This window comes from Dendronephthya gigantea, unplaced genomic scaffold, assembly GCF_004324835.1.
Source record: "Dendronephthya gigantea isolate DGI-Jeju-01 unplaced genomic scaffold, DenGig_1.0 000175F, whole genome shotgun sequence".
Taxonomy (NCBI): Eukaryota; Metazoa; Cnidaria; class Anthozoa; order Malacalcyonacea; family Nephtheidae; genus Dendronephthya; species Dendronephthya gigantea.
The window spans coordinates 319,974-341,322 of record NW_021163185.1 but is presented as its reverse complement, the minus strand read 5'-3'; the positions used below and the strand labels follow the sequence as shown (position 1 = coordinate 341,322).

The following is a 21,349-nucleotide window of genomic DNA, read 5'->3' as shown; positions in this document are numbered from 1 at the left end:
ACCGTGTTTGCAAGCCTTAGCCCGCGTTCAAACAATTTATATTGTCAAACGCTTGCACAATTTCTTGTAGCAACATTGATATGCAATCTTTATACACTGGATCAAGTGAGGAGACTTGGTTCTTCTTAATTCATTGGGATATAGAAATCCAATCTGTTCCAGGAATTAAGGTAAATCCTGATAATATCATTTTTTCTTTTATTTTACTTGCTGACTAGGAATTCATTTGCCACTGACTGCATGAGCGCTAATGAGGTCTTTAAACTTAACAAATTTTTATCAGCAAATGCTAATCCCTTTCGTGGATCCAACTTCCATTTTTCCAGTTAACCAAATGGTGCGGTATTCACGCTATTCAGCCTAAAAAGTTCGTTTGCGGACCGGTTTTCCAATCCGCTCAGCCGAACGCTAACGGCTTTTACAACGGTTTTTACCATAAATGGAAATCTGTCGTTGTAAACGGCGATTATTTAGTCTTGTGAATAAACGCTCACTCAATCTTGTGAATACACGCTTGCTTGTATTCGAAGTGTACAATGAAGATCATATAATTATAAAGAAATAATACCACAAGTATTCAACAAATAGTGGCCTACCGGCCTTGAAAAATCTAAGAATAGCGTGCCTTCTGTCAAATAATACAATGAATAGCTTTTTTCGTCGAGAAAAACGATAACATATTGAACGTAGAAACTCTGGGGAGAACATCGCAACCAGTATAGCTACGTGCTCAACGGTCTACTTTTTCAGCGCATGCGCAGTTATTCGAAGTCGATAACTCGGACTGGGAGCCGGTTGAGACCGCGTGACACCGATAAAAACCATATATGTACTTTTTTACCTCTAGAGTGTAGCTGCTGCACAAAAGGTAAAAGTTTATGGTAAACGTAAAACGGAATATTTTTTCTTTGTCTCCGATGTCTATTGATAGAACGAGTCTCTTCTCTCTTTTCGTAGACAGTCGGGCACATCTTTGATGGTCGGGCACATCCAGCATTGGAACGCAGGCATCCCGCACAAGAACAAATCCCTTGGCCACCGCACCCCTATGCATGATTAGAAAGACTGCTAGTTTAACGTTATTTAACAATTAGTCGCGAAGGTGATTGTTATTATACTGCGCCTGAGGCGACTAATTGTTTTAGTATAAATTTCGAGGTGTTTACAAATAAAAAACAACACAATTTCATGAAATTTACATTGAAATTTATAATAACTTCAAAATTCTTATTTGAAAAAAAGTATTAAAATCTATAGTCACTGACCGTTGACTATCACTTCAATGGTAATGAATTTTGACCAATCAGAATGCAGGAAAATCAATAGTCACAAATACCTATATTGTTATTGACGCAAATAAAAGATGTGCCCAACTCCATCAAAAATGCGTCCGACTGTCTACGGAAGACAAAATTAATAGTGTCTTCCCTAAATCCTTTTGATTGAAACCCTCCTTATTTTATCTTTGATTCGCTTTTTAACTAGGCTGTTCTTGACGAGAACCAAGAACTATTACGCGCATGCCTGATTATTTTACGAAACACAATTCAAAAATTGAAGATATCGTTGAAAAGAATGTCTGGTATGAAAAATCAGGGTTTTCATTGTGACCACCCTTAAAATCATGATTATTGTAATACTAGTTTATATCCATGTTTATAGAAAAATGCAATCCTGCTTTCTTTTATACAAAATTACGGACATTTCTAACTGGGTATAGTATGCTTTACTAGTTATTGAGTATTCTGTCATACACAATTTAAACTATAGCTAATAACTAATAAAGTTTTTTGAATTTTTGCACGGCGATAAGAATAATTTTGTACGCCGTTTTTTTTGTGGAAACAATACCTTGAATTGATTTTTGACGAAGTCGAGCTTTTTATTCAGCGATCACCGAGCCGATTAGTATAACGTATATCAAACTTGTTTTCATTTAGGTGGAAGAACAACAAATCGTTGCCAGATGGAATTATTTATGAAGGAGTAAGCTCAAAACCATTTCAGGTTTGTAAGACGTTTGTCAGTTGCACTGGCTCAACCTGCTTCCCAGGATATTTCCCCGTTTGGCGCCGTTTTAGCTGGGAGCTAGTTGGGAGTGGGAAAGTGCGTTTTAGAATAGCCAACTCCTTCACTGACTTTAAGTAACTGATTACAGTAAAAAATTCTACGAATAGTCTTTCCTTAGTCTAGATTAAAAGTTCTCTGTCACCGAATCGGGCATGTTGTAAAACATAGACTGGCCTATGGTTTGGACTGGAGTTGTAAACTATGGACTCAAAAAACATGGACTTGTAAAACATGGACCTGTAAAACCTGGACTTGCAAAACATGGACTTGTGTCTTGTAAAACATGGACACCAATCTAAGGCAATCTACATTACAAAATATTTTGTCACTCTCTGCCACCTCCTTCATTTGCCGTCGGAATTGGACGGCGATAACGACTATTTACAGACATACAAAGACATGCATTTTGGGGCAGAGAGTGACAAGATATTTTGTAATGTGTTGTTGTGTGCATGGGGTGTTTAATGAGCTCAAACCAGCAGATTCGAAGATTGGTGTTTATGATTTACAAGACTATAAGTCTATTTTTTACAAGCCCATGTTCTACAAGTTCGTGTTTTACAAGTCCATATTTTACAAGTCCATATTTCACAAGTCCATGTTTTACAAGTCCATGTTTTACAAATCCATGTTTTACAAGTCCATGTTTTACAAGTCCATATTTTACATGTCTATATTTTACAAGCCTCTTGTTTTACAATAGGCATGTTTTACAAATCCATGTTTTACAAGGCCATGTTTTACAAGGCCATATTTTACAAGTCCATATTTTACAAATCCATGTTTTACAAGTCCATAAAAAATTATTTTAAAAGTAAATATTTTACAAGTCCATGTTTTACAAGTCCAACCACTCCATAGTTTACAACTCCAGTCCAATGCATGATCCAGTCCATGCTTTAGAACATGCCGCCGAATCGCGCCATTGGTGGATGACATGGGAATCAAAGTATGCTCTCCTGGAGAATTTTCGTGATTTTTCTATGAAAATATATGCCAAAACTTCTTTCGCCACAATGCTCAATGAGCGTGCCTGAATACCTTGATTACCCGATATATGCTGAGATCCGACTGAGTCCGAAAAAAGAACCGATCAGTGCCATACGCATGCACGAAGATCCCTCTTTAGTAGAACATCATAATTTTTATATGATTAAATCATTAGTTTTCAGGAGCAAGTGGAGCACAAAGTACTGGATTCCATCTGTTTGATGCCGCTCTTGGCATTACGCACGAAGGTAGATATTTTATATTTTACAGTTTTCCCCGGTGTGCTAGAGTATCGATAAAGAGTTTTGGAGACAAGAAGTATTCAAATACTTTCTAAGACTGTCGGAAAAAATTGCCCGCAAACATTGGCAAAAACTCACATTGAAGTCAGGTATAGATACATGCATGCATGTATATTTCGAATGACTTGCTTTGTTCGTGTTTTTTTCTCAGCCTAGTGAAGTGATATTTCAATTCACATGCAAACACGACCATATTGTTTTGGAAATTCTCGGTGTAACTTTTGTGAAGCATGGCAATGTATCTGCAAACTCTTAACTGTGGCTGAATGAATTAATAATTATTATAATTATGCAAAGCATTACATACATAAGTAATTCGAGCTGGCTACAAAATTAACCCTCTTCTACTGGATACCGTATATATTTCTATTGTCTTCTCTCTATTAGATGGTGAAAAGGCATTTCTGGAATCAATGTTGGATTATATGCCTCGTGGTCATCGGCAATTTGTGAAAGAAATCCGTAAAGGACCGTCTATTCGTGACTATGGTTTGTAAATCAAATTTGAAACATAAATTTCAATTTGATGTGTCAGCAGATTGGCAGTTTAGTCCTTGTCTTCAGATCAGGGGCCGGTTATTATAAAACTGCATGGCCTCTGAAGCTCACTTCAATATATGGCTGTCATATGACGTTTACCCATGTGCATAAATGTCTTGCCTTGTTTCCTTTCAAATAATATAAGATATCCTTACTTTAACAGTCGTAAGAAGCGAAAATGGTGAATTGTTGAAGCTATACAACGAATGCGTGGAAAGCCTCGTGCAGTTTCGAAGTCTGCATGTTCAAGTTGTAACTAGGCGAGTTCAATATTTAATTTTATTTCATATAACCCCGTCTGACTCCATATATTTAGTAACGGAAGAAATCCGCGAAATTAGTCTTTATTTTTACTGCAAAAATAAAAGTGATGTTTTAATGAGATAAAAGGCCATTTATATGAGGGAAAATATATAAGTGGCAACTTATATACGACGCAACTCGAGTAAGACAGGAGCTGTACGTTTATACCCGCCTGTCAGGCCCGTCTTGCACAAGACGCGTCTTATCTAAGACGCGAAAAAGCATTTTGCATAGTTTATACGATGAGGTCTTATTTAACCGGTCGCGTCCTTTTCCTCGTTTAAATGGCCCTATAAAACATTACGTGAGGGGTATTTCTCATGGGACTCGCCCCTACAGTGTAGCTACGCGTTTTAATACTTGTTAACTTGTAATAATAGTCGTCAAATTCGTCTCAATCCTTCAGATATGTGACAATTCAAGCGGCGAACAAGAAAAATGAAACATGTACAGCACCATGCAGTATATCACGTCACATCAGGCACAGCAGGCACATCAGGCACAGCAGGCACAGGTATATGAAGGGGGGAAATTACATTGTTATTTAATTTATTGCATAATATTCTGACTCATGCATGAGCTGCTTATCGAAATCGCACGGAAACTATCATTGTTTTCTTTGATGGAATACTGTAAGAGCAGGACTGAAATTTGACTGGCCTTTAGAATTTCCCATTTTTATTTCTTTTTAACGCATGCAGGCTACGAAACATTTGCAGACAATTCTAATCTTATTTCGTGATTTTTTATTATTTTTTCAGTTTTTTGAGCACATTATTAATTTCATGTTACTACACATTCTCTTTTTAAGAATATATGTCTATTCTGAAACGAGTAAGGAACAAGACAAATGATGCCAAAATCAAATAAATAAACCATTACGGAACATATACAGTCAAACTACACACCACCTACTGATTAGCAACATAGACTATCCAAACATTCAAATGAATCTTTAAAGAGGCTTTGATACCACCTACAGACTATATGGACTGTCCAATTCACCTGATATATAATTCATGAATATATACTTGAGACACGTGTATATTAAATTATATAATTATGAATTGGTTGGAAAGGGCGACTTAAAAGCAACTATTTCTAGACTTTTTAATCTGTATACCACAGATAAATTCATGATATTTTCTTTGTAGTCATTTGAAAAGACGTAGCGGTCGCATTAAACGATGCAATGTTTGTCGCATCATAATATTCCGAGGCATGCACAAAAACATGAAAAGTATTCGTCTGCACTTGGGAATGGTCATGAACACTGATCATAATTATTCACTATAGTGACAATAACAAAACCTGATTTCTGACGTAGCCGCAACGTATAATAACCAACCTTTCCTAACGTAATAACCGGTACTTGTGGCTTGACCTTTGCGTTATCTTCGAAGAATAGCTCGGTGACCTTTTTGACAATTCCGGCGTCGTCACGAATATGCCTTTGCCATAAACAATTCACCAAACGTTTGAATATTCAAATATGTGGTAATTCAGGTTGAACGTCATCTCTCCATTATGAAGTTTATTCTTCCGCCCTATTTAAAAGATCTTAACAAAGACTTTTTCTCAGCCATTGTCATTTGTCACTGAAAAACATCCTTGTTGCTTCATTTTGATACATTTCTATTTCACCAATTTTGAAATGAACGACACCGTCGACACATTCCTTCACTTAAATGCGTTTGAAATAATAGAATCAGAAAGGGAATGGGTAATGTCTTCATTAAAAAAATACGACGTATCGTACACTCGTGGTTTCCTTCCTCATCAAAACCCTCTGGTAAGTATATTTATAATCCTCAGCCAATCAGCATTTTAATGACTCGATTTCTTACACAATAACTTGCAGACTTTATTTTCGTTGGTAATCAGACGTTTAAATATCGCGCTCCACGAAATTGAATAACCATTATTAGGCGCCAACTGAAGAACGGCAAGCACTTTTTGAAAGAGAATTAAAACACAGAGTCATAGCTAGAAGTTTAATTGGGAGGGGTGCATAATCATATCTTCGTCTTTTGGCCGATTAATTGCCTTTAAACGCCGAAACGAGATTAATTGTTCCTTTCTTCCTGCGAACTTATGTAAACAGTACTGTATGTATATACATTTTTCATCATTATACTGCATTAGAACGCAAATAATAATACACTGTGTAGTTATATAGCTAATACTGTCTAGTTATATATTTCAGCTCAAATTTAGCAATCCATACTTCTCAATCTGGGATGATATCTTCAATGAATTAACCTCGCTCATTCAGTTCAAGAAACTACAACAAGCTGTAGAACAAGTAAGGAACGACCGATATTTACGAAAGTGTTTAAAACTATAAAACATAATTAGTATAAAATCAAATTTCTTCGTCATAATTAAGCTCATGAACACCTATTATAAAATAAATTATAACGTGTTTCGAAATTTAATTCGCGTATGGAAATCAAACCTGGAGCACTTACTACCTTGTTGTTGTTATTTTATAAAACAATGACTTAATGGTTTCCTGTGTTTCGATGGCCGGCTTGATCCAAACAATTGTGAATGTTGCTTTGATTAAGAAAAGCTCGCAAAATCACTCGCCTTCGGCTCGTGTTTCACGCGCGCGATTTTCTTAACTCTCGCAACATTCCAGCATGTTTGGATGAGGCCATCCAAACACGGAAACCAAGAAGTAACCAACACTTTATTTGTCAAGAAAGCAGAACCCATGCACCTATAAGAAATATTTCGCAAGCTGGGGAAATCTTTGTATGAATTAGCCCGCCTTCAACAACGTCTCTCCAACGGGCCTGTATTTATGTGTTATATTTTGTCTACTGCGTATAATATAGATGAAACGGTCAGCATTATAAAAATGCAATTCCCCGTAGTTTAATATATATATTCAATTTAATTTCACATAATGACAAACCCATTGGCATTGAAGCCGGTTATGCCTCGTTTACACTGTAACAGACTCGCTTGTGACGATATGTAAAACTTGTATGTAAGTAAAACTTGTGATTGGTTGATTATGCTGATTAGTTTAATTGGTATATAGATTTGGTATATTTTTTATCACTACTAGTAAAATTTCTTACTGCCTTTTACTGCCCTACAAAATTTGATCCACTCCGGAAACAATCCAGTATAGTGCATGTAAACAGGGTCTTAAGCCGCGTTTACACTCCACTCGATTTAATAGTACGGCACTGTTAAAATCGGTACCCGGGCCCATTTCGTCTCGTGTCTGTCTTAGTTTTGGTAGCCTCAACACTAATAAAATTGGTACCCATTTTTGCCTTGCCGACGCCGTGCCAATAAATTGAGTGTAGTGTAAACGGGGTCTTAGCCTTAGGCCTGTTTTCCACTTCAATCGTATCGTAGCGTAACGTAGCGTAGCGTATTTCTTTGTTTACGGAGTATTCGACTTTAAAACAATGAGATACGCTACGTTTCCCTACGATACGGTTGAAGTGGAAAACGGCCTTTAGTTTACCCTTTACCGTTACAGGCCATTCGACAGTCATATAGATACATATTATCTGAAAATACAGAAAATAACAGAAAAGCTGCTAAATTTTCTTTCAAATCTAGATGCCAATACTCGATCATAATCACTTGGCAAGTGAACGGGAGTGGGGAAGAGCGTTGACTGTTCTTACCGCTGTTACTCATGGTTATGTCTGGCAAAATGGGCAAAACGATCCACCAAAGGTAAACTGATATTTATGTTCATGGATTCAGCTTGAATTCTTTTATAAAATAATATGATACAAATCCCTTGATGCATATAGAGGTCTAACACTGATAACAATTTGAAAGTTATATAGCTAAACTATAATCTGCTTACCTACACTTACCTACACTTCTATTTTACTAGCATTTACTGATTTCGTTTAGATTATCCCAAAGTGTTTATCAATACCATTGGTGGCGGCTGCAAATCATATTGGTATATAGGAAAGAGTATAATTAATAATGTTGGATGCTTTTTCCGTATATATATATATATATATATATATATATATATATATATATATATATATATATATATATAATAGATAAGCAATGAATAATAGTACTGCTTGTTTTCAATGTTTTTGGTAGATTATATATAGCTTCAGAATTCGAGTTTTTCGACAATGCTCTGCATACCTCAAATTATGCAAATATACAGCTGAGCTATATAATAAATTGGTATAATCAAATAAGTTTTCATAATATAATGTAGGTGTGTATCCTGTTGCTTGCGTCTGGTCATCTCTGATCAATAACTGGAAAATTAAAGATGAAACAAGGTTAGTGATTAGCGTTAGCAAACAGATCCTTTATAAAAACTTTCAAGGGACTTTGTAATGTTTTTTACTAATGTTTTTTTTTTACATTAAATTTTCATATTTTAAAGACTCGCTTTGGATATAAGGTAGATATTTTATCGAATCAGGCTGACCTATTTGGGGGATGGGCCATATAATTATAGCCGTATTACTTTAGCCGTGGCAGAGGCCGAAGGAGACTGGAAATAGGTGTATTAAATATCTTATTCATGACTTCGTGATAGAAAAAACAGTGTGAAAAACTATAAGAAGATATCATAGTGGCAAAATTGTAAAAGCAAGAAAATTTCATCTGAAGTTGAAGTATTCTTCTCTAAGTTCTATTTCTTTCCCTGAGATTGACCGTCTTGAGACTTTCCTAAGATTATTAGCCTAAAAACTAGCCCCGTTAAAACAATGGACCTATAATTTGCATAATTAAACAACTTATGTTCTAGTTAATAAGAAGAAAGAAAACAGCATACATAAATTAGTGTAATTGCCAGGTTTGGCAGCAAAATGTCGAGTAGTATGAAATATATATAGCCATGCAAAGTAGGCAAATTTTGTAATCTTTTTACTATGCCCGGAAGCGTGTAACTATATTTCCGTAGTAAAATCGCCTACATCGCATGGCCATAATTTCCGTACTTTACCATATTTCGCTGCCAAACTTGGCAATTTTACTAAGTTTGGTTTTCACTTTTCGGAAATTCCCATTTTGTTGCCTAAATCAAATGCTGGTCTGATATAAAAAAAAGGGTCAATTCATATATGTTGTCAAACGATTTACTTCCTCTAGCAACATTGATATGCAATCTTTATATACCGGATCAAATGAGGAGATTTGGTTCTTTTTAATTCACTGGGATATAGAAATCCAGTCTGTACCAGGAATTAAGGTAAGTCCTGAAATTTTTTGTGATTTTGCTTGCTGGCCAAGACTTGATTTTCCATATTGAGCATCAATTGAGAGGGTAAGCAAATCTTGATTTAGTCGCACTATGGTTAGCGCTAACAATTCCTTCACCAGACAACGGTAGTCTATGCCAGTTCAGGGTACGTCGGAATATATTATACGGCCTAATTTCAGAATTTCAAAATACTTTATAATACCAACCCTGTTGTTTATCCATTTTCAAAAGAATATTTCTACTTAAAAATCTACCAATATATGATTACAATTCAAGTCAGAGCTGTGATAATCTGACTTTCCCTGAGTCTGCAACATCGTTTACTAAATTAACTGGTTATATCAGGGCCGTCGCTAGAGCTGATTGGGGAAGGGGGTTACATACTAATATATTGCGTAAACCGTAAAAATAGCTATAAAGAAATTAGTCGGGCATAAGACGAATATATGAATATGCATCCCCTCTTCCCAATTAAGCTTCTAGTGACGGCCCTACTAGTTATTATCCCTATATAATGAGTCAGCCAAATTGTGACTAATTAAAATTGTCTATTTTCACAACTCTAGAGTGTAGTCGCTGCACAAAAAGTATGTTGTCAACTATTAACTTTTTCAAAATTTTGAAGAACTTTACCAAACATAAGAGAATCGTAAATAATGACACTATTCGATTCGATAAACATGCTACAACTTGTCGCATCCTTTCTGATCTTTCAATCATTAGAAACGTTATTTGATCAACAAGTAAGGTTTGCGTTTTTTTCATACTATTAAGCTTTTATACATTATCTTGATTTCTTGCTTTTTAATATCGTTACCTTTAGGCTGTGCGTGACAAAAATCAAGAACTACTCTGCGCATGCTTGGTCGTTTTACAAGCAACTATTCAGAAATTGAAAAAATCGTTAAAAAGAATGTATGGTATGAAAAATCAGTGAATCTATGCATCATCACCACCATCATCACCAGCATCGTCATCATGACTATCATCATCGCATATGCCAACATCATCATCCTCATTACCACCATCAACAGAAGCATTATTTCCCGTAGCTTTTTTCAAGCAAAATATTTGACTATAGCGACGTCGAACAAGGTCAGCTAACCGCGTCGTAGATCGTAAACTAAACTCCCTATTATTCGCTCAGTGGAGTTTCCGTCTGTTGCTACTAATGGACCACTTATCTCAATGTATAAAGAAGGGACAAAAAATCCCCCTTTTAGCCAAAAAATATTTTGGTCTAGGACTCTCAGGAGTTCGCCTGCATAGTAATGAAATCGCGTGTACTAAAGAACGTATAAGAGGCCTAGGGACTAGACTGTGCGGAAATGAACACAAAAGACCCTGGGAACGGGTATATATACCACTAACATCACCACTATCGCCACAATCATAGTCCTCATCACCACTGTCATCACCACCCACCTTATCACCACTATCACCCTAAGCATTATCATCATTACCGTTATAATCAGCACCATCATTATCATTACCCTCATCCCCACTATCATCACTGCCATTACCACAGGTATTATCATCATCATCGTCGTCGTTTTGTATTACGCTTATAATAAATCACAAAACGACTTTGAGTGAATTATTTAGCTAACATTTTGGCAATATGTTTTAGAACAATGTAGTCCAACTTTCTTTTATACGAAATTACGGATATTTCTAGCCGGGTATAGTATGCTATATTTTTGCATCATACACATACAAAAATTCGAGATTTCGAGCACAATACAAATAATTATGTAATGTTCAAATAATCTAAACCTGCTTCAAAATTTGTTCTTCTCATGTGCCGACGCATTGAAAAACAGATAATCAGTTTAACTTTCTTTGAAATTAGCTGTTACTAATAAAGTTCGGTACACTACAAACACAACGCCCCATACTGCCCAAAAAGAAAGTCCCTCATCACTATTTATGTAATCATAACGATCGCTGACACAAAACCCGTTTCCTTTCAACTTACATGTAAATTAAAATGCTCTATGATAGTAAAAACCGTATTTGTGTAATGTTTTTTTTCTTTGATCTGTGGCATGCACCACTAGTCAAAGTAATACAACATTAATGGCAACATATTACGCGACATCAGGGTGCGTTATGTAACAAGCGTGCGTGCATTTTGCAACCTTATTATGCAAAATGTGCAACATGTAGTGCAGCATCGTGCAGCAACGTCTTCCGTCCGACCACGTAATTGTTGCAATGATTTGATTAATTTATAATAACTTGGGAATCGTTCGCAGATACTATACAACATAAATGTTTTCAATTAGTTGGAAGAACAACAAATCGCTACCAGATGGAATTATTTATGAAGGAGTGAGCTCAAAACCATTTAAGGTTCGTAATAATTTTTCAAGGTTGAATTAACTTTTAGTGACCTACGGAAGTTGCGCCGGCAGAGAGGAGGGGTGCATGTCTTTATAAGCATATTAGCCACACGTAAATTTTCGACGAATAAAACATCATTATGGTCATAAATAATTCGAAATATACTCTTAAATACGTCAATAGTGTATGCTTTATAACCTGACATAGTTCACGATTAAAGCTTTAAAAGCTATGTTACTAGTATATTCGTAAAAAAAATTAAAAATGAGTCAAACAAGACACCGTTTTTTAGCACTAAATTTAAATAATGAACCAATCATTTCCGGCCATGTGACAATCCATGCGATTAGGTGAACACTAATTTTTTCTACGGAATGTAATTATTTTACCATTATTATTACAGTTTTCAGGAGCAAGTGCATCGCAAAGTACTACATTTCATTTGTTTGATGCCGCTCTTGGCATTACGCACCAAGGTATTTTTCACCTGCAATGTACATACAAGAAAATAAAGCATAACTAGTTATTTGAAGAAAAGTAACCATTTAAACAAGATAATTATCATTCTTGAAATTTTGCATCGTGATAATTGTTATACGCAGAAATCTCTGCATGTAAACAATTATATATTACTACCTACAGGTACTACATATTCATTTTCCCCTATAATTGAGTTTAACTTGATCTGGCCCTAAACCTCTCTTCTGGGTGTAATACTGTACTGATATCTATATCGTTTTTTCTTCTATCTATTAGATGGTGAAAAGACATATCTGGAATCAATGTTGGATTATATGCCTCGTGGTCATCGGCAATTTGTTCAAGAGATTCGTAAAGGACCATCTATTCGTGACTATGGTTAGTTGATCAAATTTTAAATATAGATTCGCGTGAGCAGATGGGCTATTTAGTCCTTGTTCTAAGGCCCGCCGCACACGTGAGCTATTAGCTGAGCTAAAGACAACGCGTGGTTGTTAGCTCTGCCCGGAAACCATCCCCAGACGTGAGAAACCTGCTTTTCGAGGCGAATTCCTCACGAAAAACTAGGTAACTAGGTAACTTCAATAGTACAACTGAGGCGCTGGAAACAGACTCAGTTTAGCGCAGCTGCATGGAAAAGAGTTTTAGAAAAAAGGACACACATCGTGATTTTAGCAACATCAAAGTTGAGATCAAATTGTGAATTTATGACTATTAAATGATAATAGTAATACCTCTCCTCGTGCACCTTTATTTCTGTCCAAAGATTTCTTCTATAATTTTCCGGAATACGTATTGAAACTGTGAGACTAATTAGCAATGTTCAGACTCCAACGGCTAAAACATGTATACCGTATATTTATTATACAGTGGCAGGATGAAGCTACACAATAGACCTTTCTTATTATCACGTCAAACGCGGAAAGTCTAATGTTTCACGAAAGTTGATTGGCTCCACAAAACTATCGAGCCAATCAAACTTCGTGTAACATCAGACTTTCCACGTTTGACGTAAGTATGAAAAAGATCAATAATTTGCCGGCAAATATTTAGGTCTGATTTTTTTTAAACTGATTGTTTAAAACATAAATAATTATATATAAAGATACTCTTCCAGTTACACTTCTACCTGGTGATATAATTATGATGTTCTTACTTTAATAGTTCTAAAAAGTGAAGATGGTGAATTGTTGAAACTATACGACGACTGTGTGGAAAGTCTCGTGCAGTTTCGAAGTCTACATATTCAAGTTGTAACTAGGTGAGTTCAATATTTAATTTTACTTAAACTATTAAAATGTTATTTATTTGATAACCACATTTACTGCCGAGGGAGAAAAACCTGCGAAACAGCAGCCTATGGCCAGGGTTTCCAAAATGCAAGGTAATTTCCTTACAATTGGCAACCACAAGGGAGTGATGGAGGGATCTGTTTTAATAGAATATTTTATGCCTTCTTTTCAAAACTTGCTCTCGTTTGTTGTTGGCGCCCCCCCCCCCCTATCAGGAGTTCGATGATTTTATCCCGCTGTGTAAATTTCGAGTTATTATAATTATTTAAGCTTTTAAAAATTTATTGTTTTTATAGTCAATGAACGCCATATTTAATAGTACTAGCATAGTGGAACATAACGTCAGCTTGGCTACGTTACTGCGCGTTGCCAAGCGCGTTCCTGTTCTTACAGGAATGAAAGTGTGTCGGCGGATCTCCATGAAAAAATACATTATTTTCGGAAAAAAAAATTACAAACATGACAAGGATATAAGTCTTGTAATAAGTACCCTTGACTAAAAACAGCTGTTCACTGATGTACGACGCATAGATTAAGATGTATTTCTCGTAGTGCCCCACAGTTGTCCCACCCCAACCTCTTTTTTAGCTAACCACTGGCGGTTGTGATAATAATCGTGAAATTCATCTCAATATTTCAGCTATGTGACAATTCAAGCAGCAAATGCGAAAAATAAACTTGATAGAGCACTGGTACATCACGGCACGGGAGGAACAGGTATGGAAGAAAATTGCATTATTACTGATTGTAATTTGGTCCAGCTTTCTGCTGTCTGCTGATCTTTTTATTCATTTGAGGCCTTCAAATGGAAAGTGAGACTCATACAATAGACATTTTAATAGACCATCTCAGCTTGCATGAAAATTAACCCATTTCAGATGTTGCGACCAAACCTTGTCTGACCCAACTCAACCCAGGGTTTCCATGGAATAGCCAATAAAACTTAACCATTTCAGACCATGAGATATGAAATGGGTCAATTTGCGTACAAGCTGAAAATGTTTATTAACTGCTATCATATGACTTTTTGAAGTATGTTATTAATTGTCAATTCACATTTTCTTAAGAATATATGTCCTTTCTGAAACATGTGAGGGACGAAACAAATGATGCCAAGATGATTTAAATAAATAGAACCACAGGCTATCGACACACTAGATTATCCAAACGTTTAAAAGAACCTTATAATAGCTATGGTTATATAAATCACGTTTTTTGTAACATTTTGTAATTATTTTATAATTCATATACTTTTAAGTTGTGTTATACTTCTTGACCTATAAATCCGATCAAGTGAGAATGCGATTGAAAGCTTGGGAATCAAAATCTGATCAAAATCTAATGAGCTTGGGAATCATAAAAACCTATTTTATTCTACACCGCAGTTAAAAATTATGGACATAATTGTTCCCGTTTAATTTGAAAACTCAAGTGACAAGGCACGTTTTTTCTAAGAGTCACCTTTGCATAATTATACATAGAATGACACGCAAGTTCTTAAAATTAAAGACGTCAGTTCGGAAGAACTGAGATATTTGTCCATAAGTGCCCAGGAAAATGTCACAATTTGTTGAGTATTTCTATAGATTTAATATTTTTTTATTTCAAAATGTGTTTTTATTCTTGCGGCTTTTCTTGTGTTTTTCAAATTGTTGACCTGAAAGTTTTTTGAACGACGAGCATTTGTCATGTGATGGCTAGGAAATTAGCTTTTCTCATGATGACGTTTTTGGTTACTTTTAATTTTCTCAAATGGGTTTAAAATATAACATCAGGAAAAGTAATTCTTTTAGAATGAACAGACCTTCCAGGAATAAATTCAGCCTAAAATTAAAGGCAGTCAGTCGCTCACGGTGAGCTCAGTGGGCTATTATGCGATAAATTTTGATGATAAAAGAGGGAAATTTTGATATCAAAAACGGAAGCACTGGGATTTAGTCAATCTACTTTTGAATTTTCAATTTTGACATTACATAAACTGCGTGAGATGCTTTCTTGGTGTGAAAAATATCCCTTCAATCCTACATTTTAGAAAGGTTCTGAACCTAAATTATAGGATAAATATTAAGAAGGAAAATTGCAGCGTTTATAAGTAAGGATATTGCTTTAAAAAGCGAGAGAAATGGTGCATTATCAGGAAGTTTGTAATCCACAGGCGACAGAGAAATTATGCTAAACAACGTTGGAAAACATGGCAATTAAAACCATACAATTCATTGCCAATCTTTATACGGTAAATAGATGTTTATACTCCTAGCGATTACCTGTGTTAGTTTTTTCTATTTTTTATATCAAGCTGCTTATAAAATGATTAAAATGCTGTTCATCGATGAATTTCCAAATGTATAGCAGTGGTCAGGGAGATATGAAGCTTCATACTGTAGTCTTAGGTGATAGGTAACATAACGTACATACTATAGAATACCCTGTAATATATTAATTAAAGCAGCACATTATTCTAGAGGCTGAAAAACTTGCTTGAATTAAAATATTTTAACAGTAGGATTACTCTGCCAGTGCTAAAGAAAAAATTGAAATGTACAATTTATGTATGGTAGGGTCATGGTAAGTTGTGTATGTAATTAGACCAGTCCTAACCATCATACATTAAAATGGTTATATTAACTATATTAGTATATAAATTATATATTTTCCTTGCAGGCTTGTTCAACCGGGTAACAATTTCTGAAATCTGGGAAAAGCCTTTATTGATAAAGTAAAGGAAAATGAATTTTAATCAAAATGTGATGAATACCTGTCCTGATCAATGTGGCTAGCATAACCAGTGGTTTAGCTACAGACGAAAAGTGTTACTTAAATGATAGCAGCATGTCTCCATAACATATCAGGTTAAAATTTACCTCATTGTAAATTTTATATATACGCTCTTCTCAAAAAATGTGAGACATCATTTTGTGGCTGAATGGCTTCTGTTGAAAGATTTAAAGTAAAACCTCTTCTGTCTGGAAACTGTTGGCAAGTTTGATTTGTAAATTTGCATTAATGCAAGGTTAAGCTAACCATCTTTGGAAGAACCTTTCAATGATACTGTGTTTCACTGCTAGAATTTTCAGTTAAATAAAAATATTCATCCTATCTTATGATAAAGTGACTAATTACCATGTTTATTTATTTATTTTGTACTTGTGCAACAAAAACTTTTGTTAGAAAACTGGCTAAAAACAAAATTTACAAACTTTGATATTGTAGTGTTTGTTCACCATTTCTATGCACCTTAGAGACAACTATTTTATTCATCTAGGTGGCAACACTTTTTCATTTTCTTCTATCTACTGTATAATGAAAATTAAATTTAAGACCTATTGTATATGGCTTTAAATGTAATTCACCTCAGTATTTTCATTCAGAACATTTAGTTTATATTATGGAGTCTGTTGGTTAGTTATTTTTTAGAATCCAAATCCAATGCAGTAGCAGTGTTTTTGTGTGAAATTTACTTTTTTCAATATGACCACACCTTGAACTCATAGGTGCATGACATTGTATGGTACCGGTAATGTTTCTAACACCATTCTTGTACATTCTGATATTAGAGAAAACAAGATCTTGATCTCCTTGGTTATCTTGGAATTGAAACTAAAAGTGAAAAAAGTGAAGGATCCAACACAAAGAAAGGTTTGAACATAAGTTTGTAACAGATTTGTTATTCTCTTCTGATTAGTTCATTTGGCAAATTGTTAGCTTTGATCTTCCATCAACTCTACATTCTTCTTTCTATAATTGTGATGTGTTGTCATGTTGTCTGTTAATGCATGTATGGTATTAGGTTGTACATTGTTTTGTTTTGTCTTGTTTTGTCCAGTACTTGTCTGACATTAAACACCATGTCAAAGTGAACTTATTGTCGCTATAACAATGCTTTTTTTAACCGGATGACATTTCATCTTTAAGTACAGGGTACAAAAAACACCTAATCTTTAAAATGAAAATTAGTTATAATGGACTGTGATGTTAAATGCTTTGCTACAAAAACAAGACAATACTAGATCCTTTTAGAATTTCAAACGGTATAGCACTCATATTAATATGAAAGGTTTTACAGTCAATTTATTAATTTCAAAACATGAAACGACCAAATTGACAATTTGAAGGAATCCTACATATGTGGAAAAGGATTAATTTTATGTCAGTCCAAATTTCATGTCAATTCGACGGCTGCCTAAAATGATTAAACTATCCTTTTCAATCCAATCAGGCAACAACGCTTCCGGTCGTTCTTAGTTGTGTGTATCTGTGATAACTGTTTGGTAGCTATACCCTGGATTAAACCTTATATATAAATATTAAGCCTTCTTTCTAAAGTAAATTAAGTAAAGTAAAGTAGAAAACGCTAATTCACATTCACTATCGCAATCCCTAATTGATATTCTTAAGTTGTGCTCTTTATTATCCGAATTCCTTACTCATTATTGATCCTCATGCACTATTAATTTATTCCTATGACGTTTGCATGTATTATGATAATTACCTATATCCGCACCATTTCAAACATCTTTACTAACAGACCTAAATCAGTAAATCTATAGGTTTACTGCTTTTCAAATATCTTTATGTACTGTCAACTGGGGTGAATTGGGACAATTTTTAAGCATTTTTAGTAAAATCTACTCAGATAATTTTCAAACAGGGCTCATTATATGTCATAATTAAGGTCTCTTACTACAGTTTACAACACCATATTCAGTAATTACTCATGTAGTATCAATTAGGCTTTTTTTGAAAAAAACTGCCTTGTCCCAATCAACCTCATGTTGGGGTGATTTGGGACACAATGTTTAATACTAAGAAAATTAGTCTGAAATCATAGTAGGCCAATTGGGACTTGGGTGGGGTGATTTGAGACACTTAAATCCTTTCAGTAAGACAAATAAAATTGCAATGCAATTCTCAAAAATGGAGCAAAATGTTAATTTTTCAAATGTAGCAATCTATAATAATGCAAATCTCTGTATTTCAAACTGTTTTCTTTTAAACATGAAGCAAAAATATTTATAGCATGTGTAATTGAAAAGACAATGAGAATTAGTTCATCTTATTTAAAACCAAACCATGCAATAGTTTATAATACTTAGTTTAAACTGGTTTTGCAGTAAATTGCAAACATAGTACATATGGTACGGTAGCTAAAAGCTCATTTTTACTTTCCCAAAAATGTCTTGCATTTGTTCATCAAATGTTAAGTTAGATTCTTAAATAACATAAAAACACAGTTTCTCAAAAACAACTTAATTTTTTTTGTTGTGTTCCACCTATGTTAATAGCTATATTTCCAGCCTCGTCCAGCTTTTTTTAATTGAGGTGTGACATCACATTCATAAATACTTGCATAAAACACTGCATCTTTTTCTCTTTCAAGATTTTGTGGTTCCCTTATACCATAGGGCTTTTCAAGGCACTGGACCATGCTTTCCCCTCCAGCCTTTTTAAGGACTTTTCCAACAAACACTTCCTCTTCATATAGAACTTTAACCCACTGTCCAACAGATATTTCATGTGGCGCTAATTGCTTTAGTGTTAACTCAGCAGGCTCATCATCAATGCTTGACTTGTCTGATTCATCCAAAGAATTTTCAGACTCAGAATCTTCAGACTCAGAATCTTCAGACTCCTAATCTTCAGACTCCTAATCTTCAGACTCAGAATCTTCAGACTCAGAATCTTCAGACTCAGAATCATTCTCGTCAGAATCTTGAGATGCATCTTTGTCCTCACTTTCAAGAAAGTCATCCACACTGTAACTTTTTCCAGGGTCTACTGTAACCTTTTTCCTTCTCTCAGGTTTTTTGTTTTCAACTAGACTGCGCATGATTTTCAGGAGATGTTGCTGGCACTGGCAGATGTAGAAGGTTCACTCTGTGGCAATTTCGAGATCAATGCTTCAGGGTTAAATGGGTAGATACCACATGCTTGGAATCCGGATATAAGGTTATCAGTATTCAGTGATTCTGTTAAGTCTTTTAACAGTCGAGGGAATGAATCCTTTGGAATGCTTGACAAGTATTGATTTTTCAATTTCCAGAACTTTAATATTTTCCGCCACTTACGTTTCAATGGTGCAAAAAAAGCAACATCGAGTGGCTGGGACAAATGCGTACTATTTGGAACCAAACACACGAACGAGATATTGTGGTCTTCACACAAACGAATAACATCAATTGAAAAATGGCTGGACAGGTTGTCACCAATAACAACCTTTTTTCCCTCCTTCTGTCGCGCCCATGGTAGGACAATAGTACGAAACCAGTCATCAAATGAGATAGCATCGAACCAACCACTCTTAGAACGATTATATCGAGCACCCTTTGGACCTCCAGTTGTCCAAATGTTCCACATGTGAATTGCTTTATACACAACATAAACTGGAAGTAACTCACCATTGGCAGATACACAGAACATTACACTGGTACTTCCTTTGGAATAGTTCATTACCCGCTCAGGATACTTCTTCCCACGTTTGAAAATAAGTTTTTCTTGCCCAGGATCATCAGAAAGATTCGTTTCATCATAATTTAAAATGTTTTCTGGTGGAACATCATTCACAACTTCTTTTAAGTTTTCAAAGTACTTTTCAAAGTCTTCTTTATGCATTTCAGCACGCTTGGTTTTAATGTTTTGACACAAACGCTGACGAATCACATTTCTATGGCGCTTTAAAAAGCTTTTAGCCCATTCCTCGCCAGGAAGATTTCCTTTAAATTTTTTGATACTTCGACCAGACTTGTCCAAATAAGATTTGACCAAGAGACGAAGATCTAACTTTGAAAATGGAAATCCCCATTCAGCAACCACGATCAGATGATTTGCAATCAATACTTCTGCATTTGTGAGGCACGTTTGTCCACCTTGTGGCTTCATTTGAAGGCTTTAAATTTTCGATTTAAGGTTGACTTTGGAATGTTGAACGTGTTTGCAGCTTTACGAACTGACATGCCTTCTTTAATCTGCTCGAGAGCATTAACAAGTGACTGTTTTGTATAATCACCATATTTCTTTTTTTTTGAGCCAACAACACGTTTATATTTTCTCATTATAAATTTAAATTTAACGGTAAGTTAAAAAACATGGCCGTTTGATTGCTTTTCTAATGTCCCAATTCACCCCAAATTATCCCTCATTCAAAACAAATGCTCCTTTGTACCCCAAGCAAACAGGAAATATACAGGGATGTTTCCACTTATTATTCTTACGTTATGGTTTATCAATCCCTTCCAAAATTTTTGTTTTTGGCAACAAGCGTAGCAACAGAACCACCAATTTTTTGTGATCACTAAATGTAGCAATTTTTTAATTTTAAAGTAAAGCTTGATTATTTCAGTGAAAGTAAAAATAAAAGTAAAACACTTCAGTTTTCTTGAAGCCTCATAACACTTAGCGAACCATCATAAACATAACTTTTAGTAACAAAGCATTCTCTCTCAGAAACATATGGGCAACAATTGAAGGGAATTAGTGTCCCAATTCACCACACTGTCTCAATTCACCCCAGTTGACGGTAGAACTGTTGTAAAAATCACTATCCGGTCGATTTACGCTATCCAGAATAATACGTACAATACAACCAACCCCAGCATTAAAATTCCTAAAAAATTTAATTAGGTCTTTCTGCTTAAAATAGTTATAAGTCTTACCTGTTACCTATAAGTCTCAACACTCAAATAATTTAACACCACTTTGGGAGAGTTAATTAGCACCTACATGAGGAGTGCGGGTGCTAAATCAGCACCAGAAAAGGTGTTAAAATCACAAGTGCTTAATCAGCACTATTCTGGAGTTAGAACATG

General features: G+C 35.1%; 1 protein-coding gene and 1 long non-coding RNA gene across 2 annotated transcripts; both read left to right on the top strand.

Annotated features, from left to right (window-relative positions):
* Nucleotides 1-5,881: 5,881 nt before the first annotated feature.
* Nucleotides 5,882-14,673, top strand: LOC114538136 (indoleamine 2,3-dioxygenase 2-like). The gene is made up of 16 exons (XM_028559250.1): nt 5,882-5,997; nt 6,412-6,510; nt 7,794-7,913; nt 8,100-8,151; nt 8,431-8,497; nt 8,605-8,622; nt 9,318-9,417; nt 9,996-10,016; nt 10,253-10,349; nt 11,060-11,111; nt 11,718-11,784; nt 12,179-12,251; nt 12,532-12,633; nt 13,420-13,516; nt 14,188-14,264; nt 14,615-14,673. Exons 1-16 carry the CDS (start codon nt 5,932-5,934, stop codon nt 14,671-14,673), a joined length of 1,167 nt encoding a protein of 388 aa, XP_028415051.1. The 5' UTR covers nt 5,882-5,931.
* Nucleotides 14,674-15,543: 870 nt separating this feature from the next.
* LOC114538142 lies at nt 15,544-17,266 on the top strand. The gene is made up of 3 exons (XR_003688681.1): nt 15,544-15,780; nt 16,209-16,396; nt 17,102-17,266. It is a non-coding gene; the product is annotated as an uncharacterized LOC114538142 (long non-coding RNA).
* Nucleotides 17,267-21,349: the final 4,083 nt, after the last annotated feature.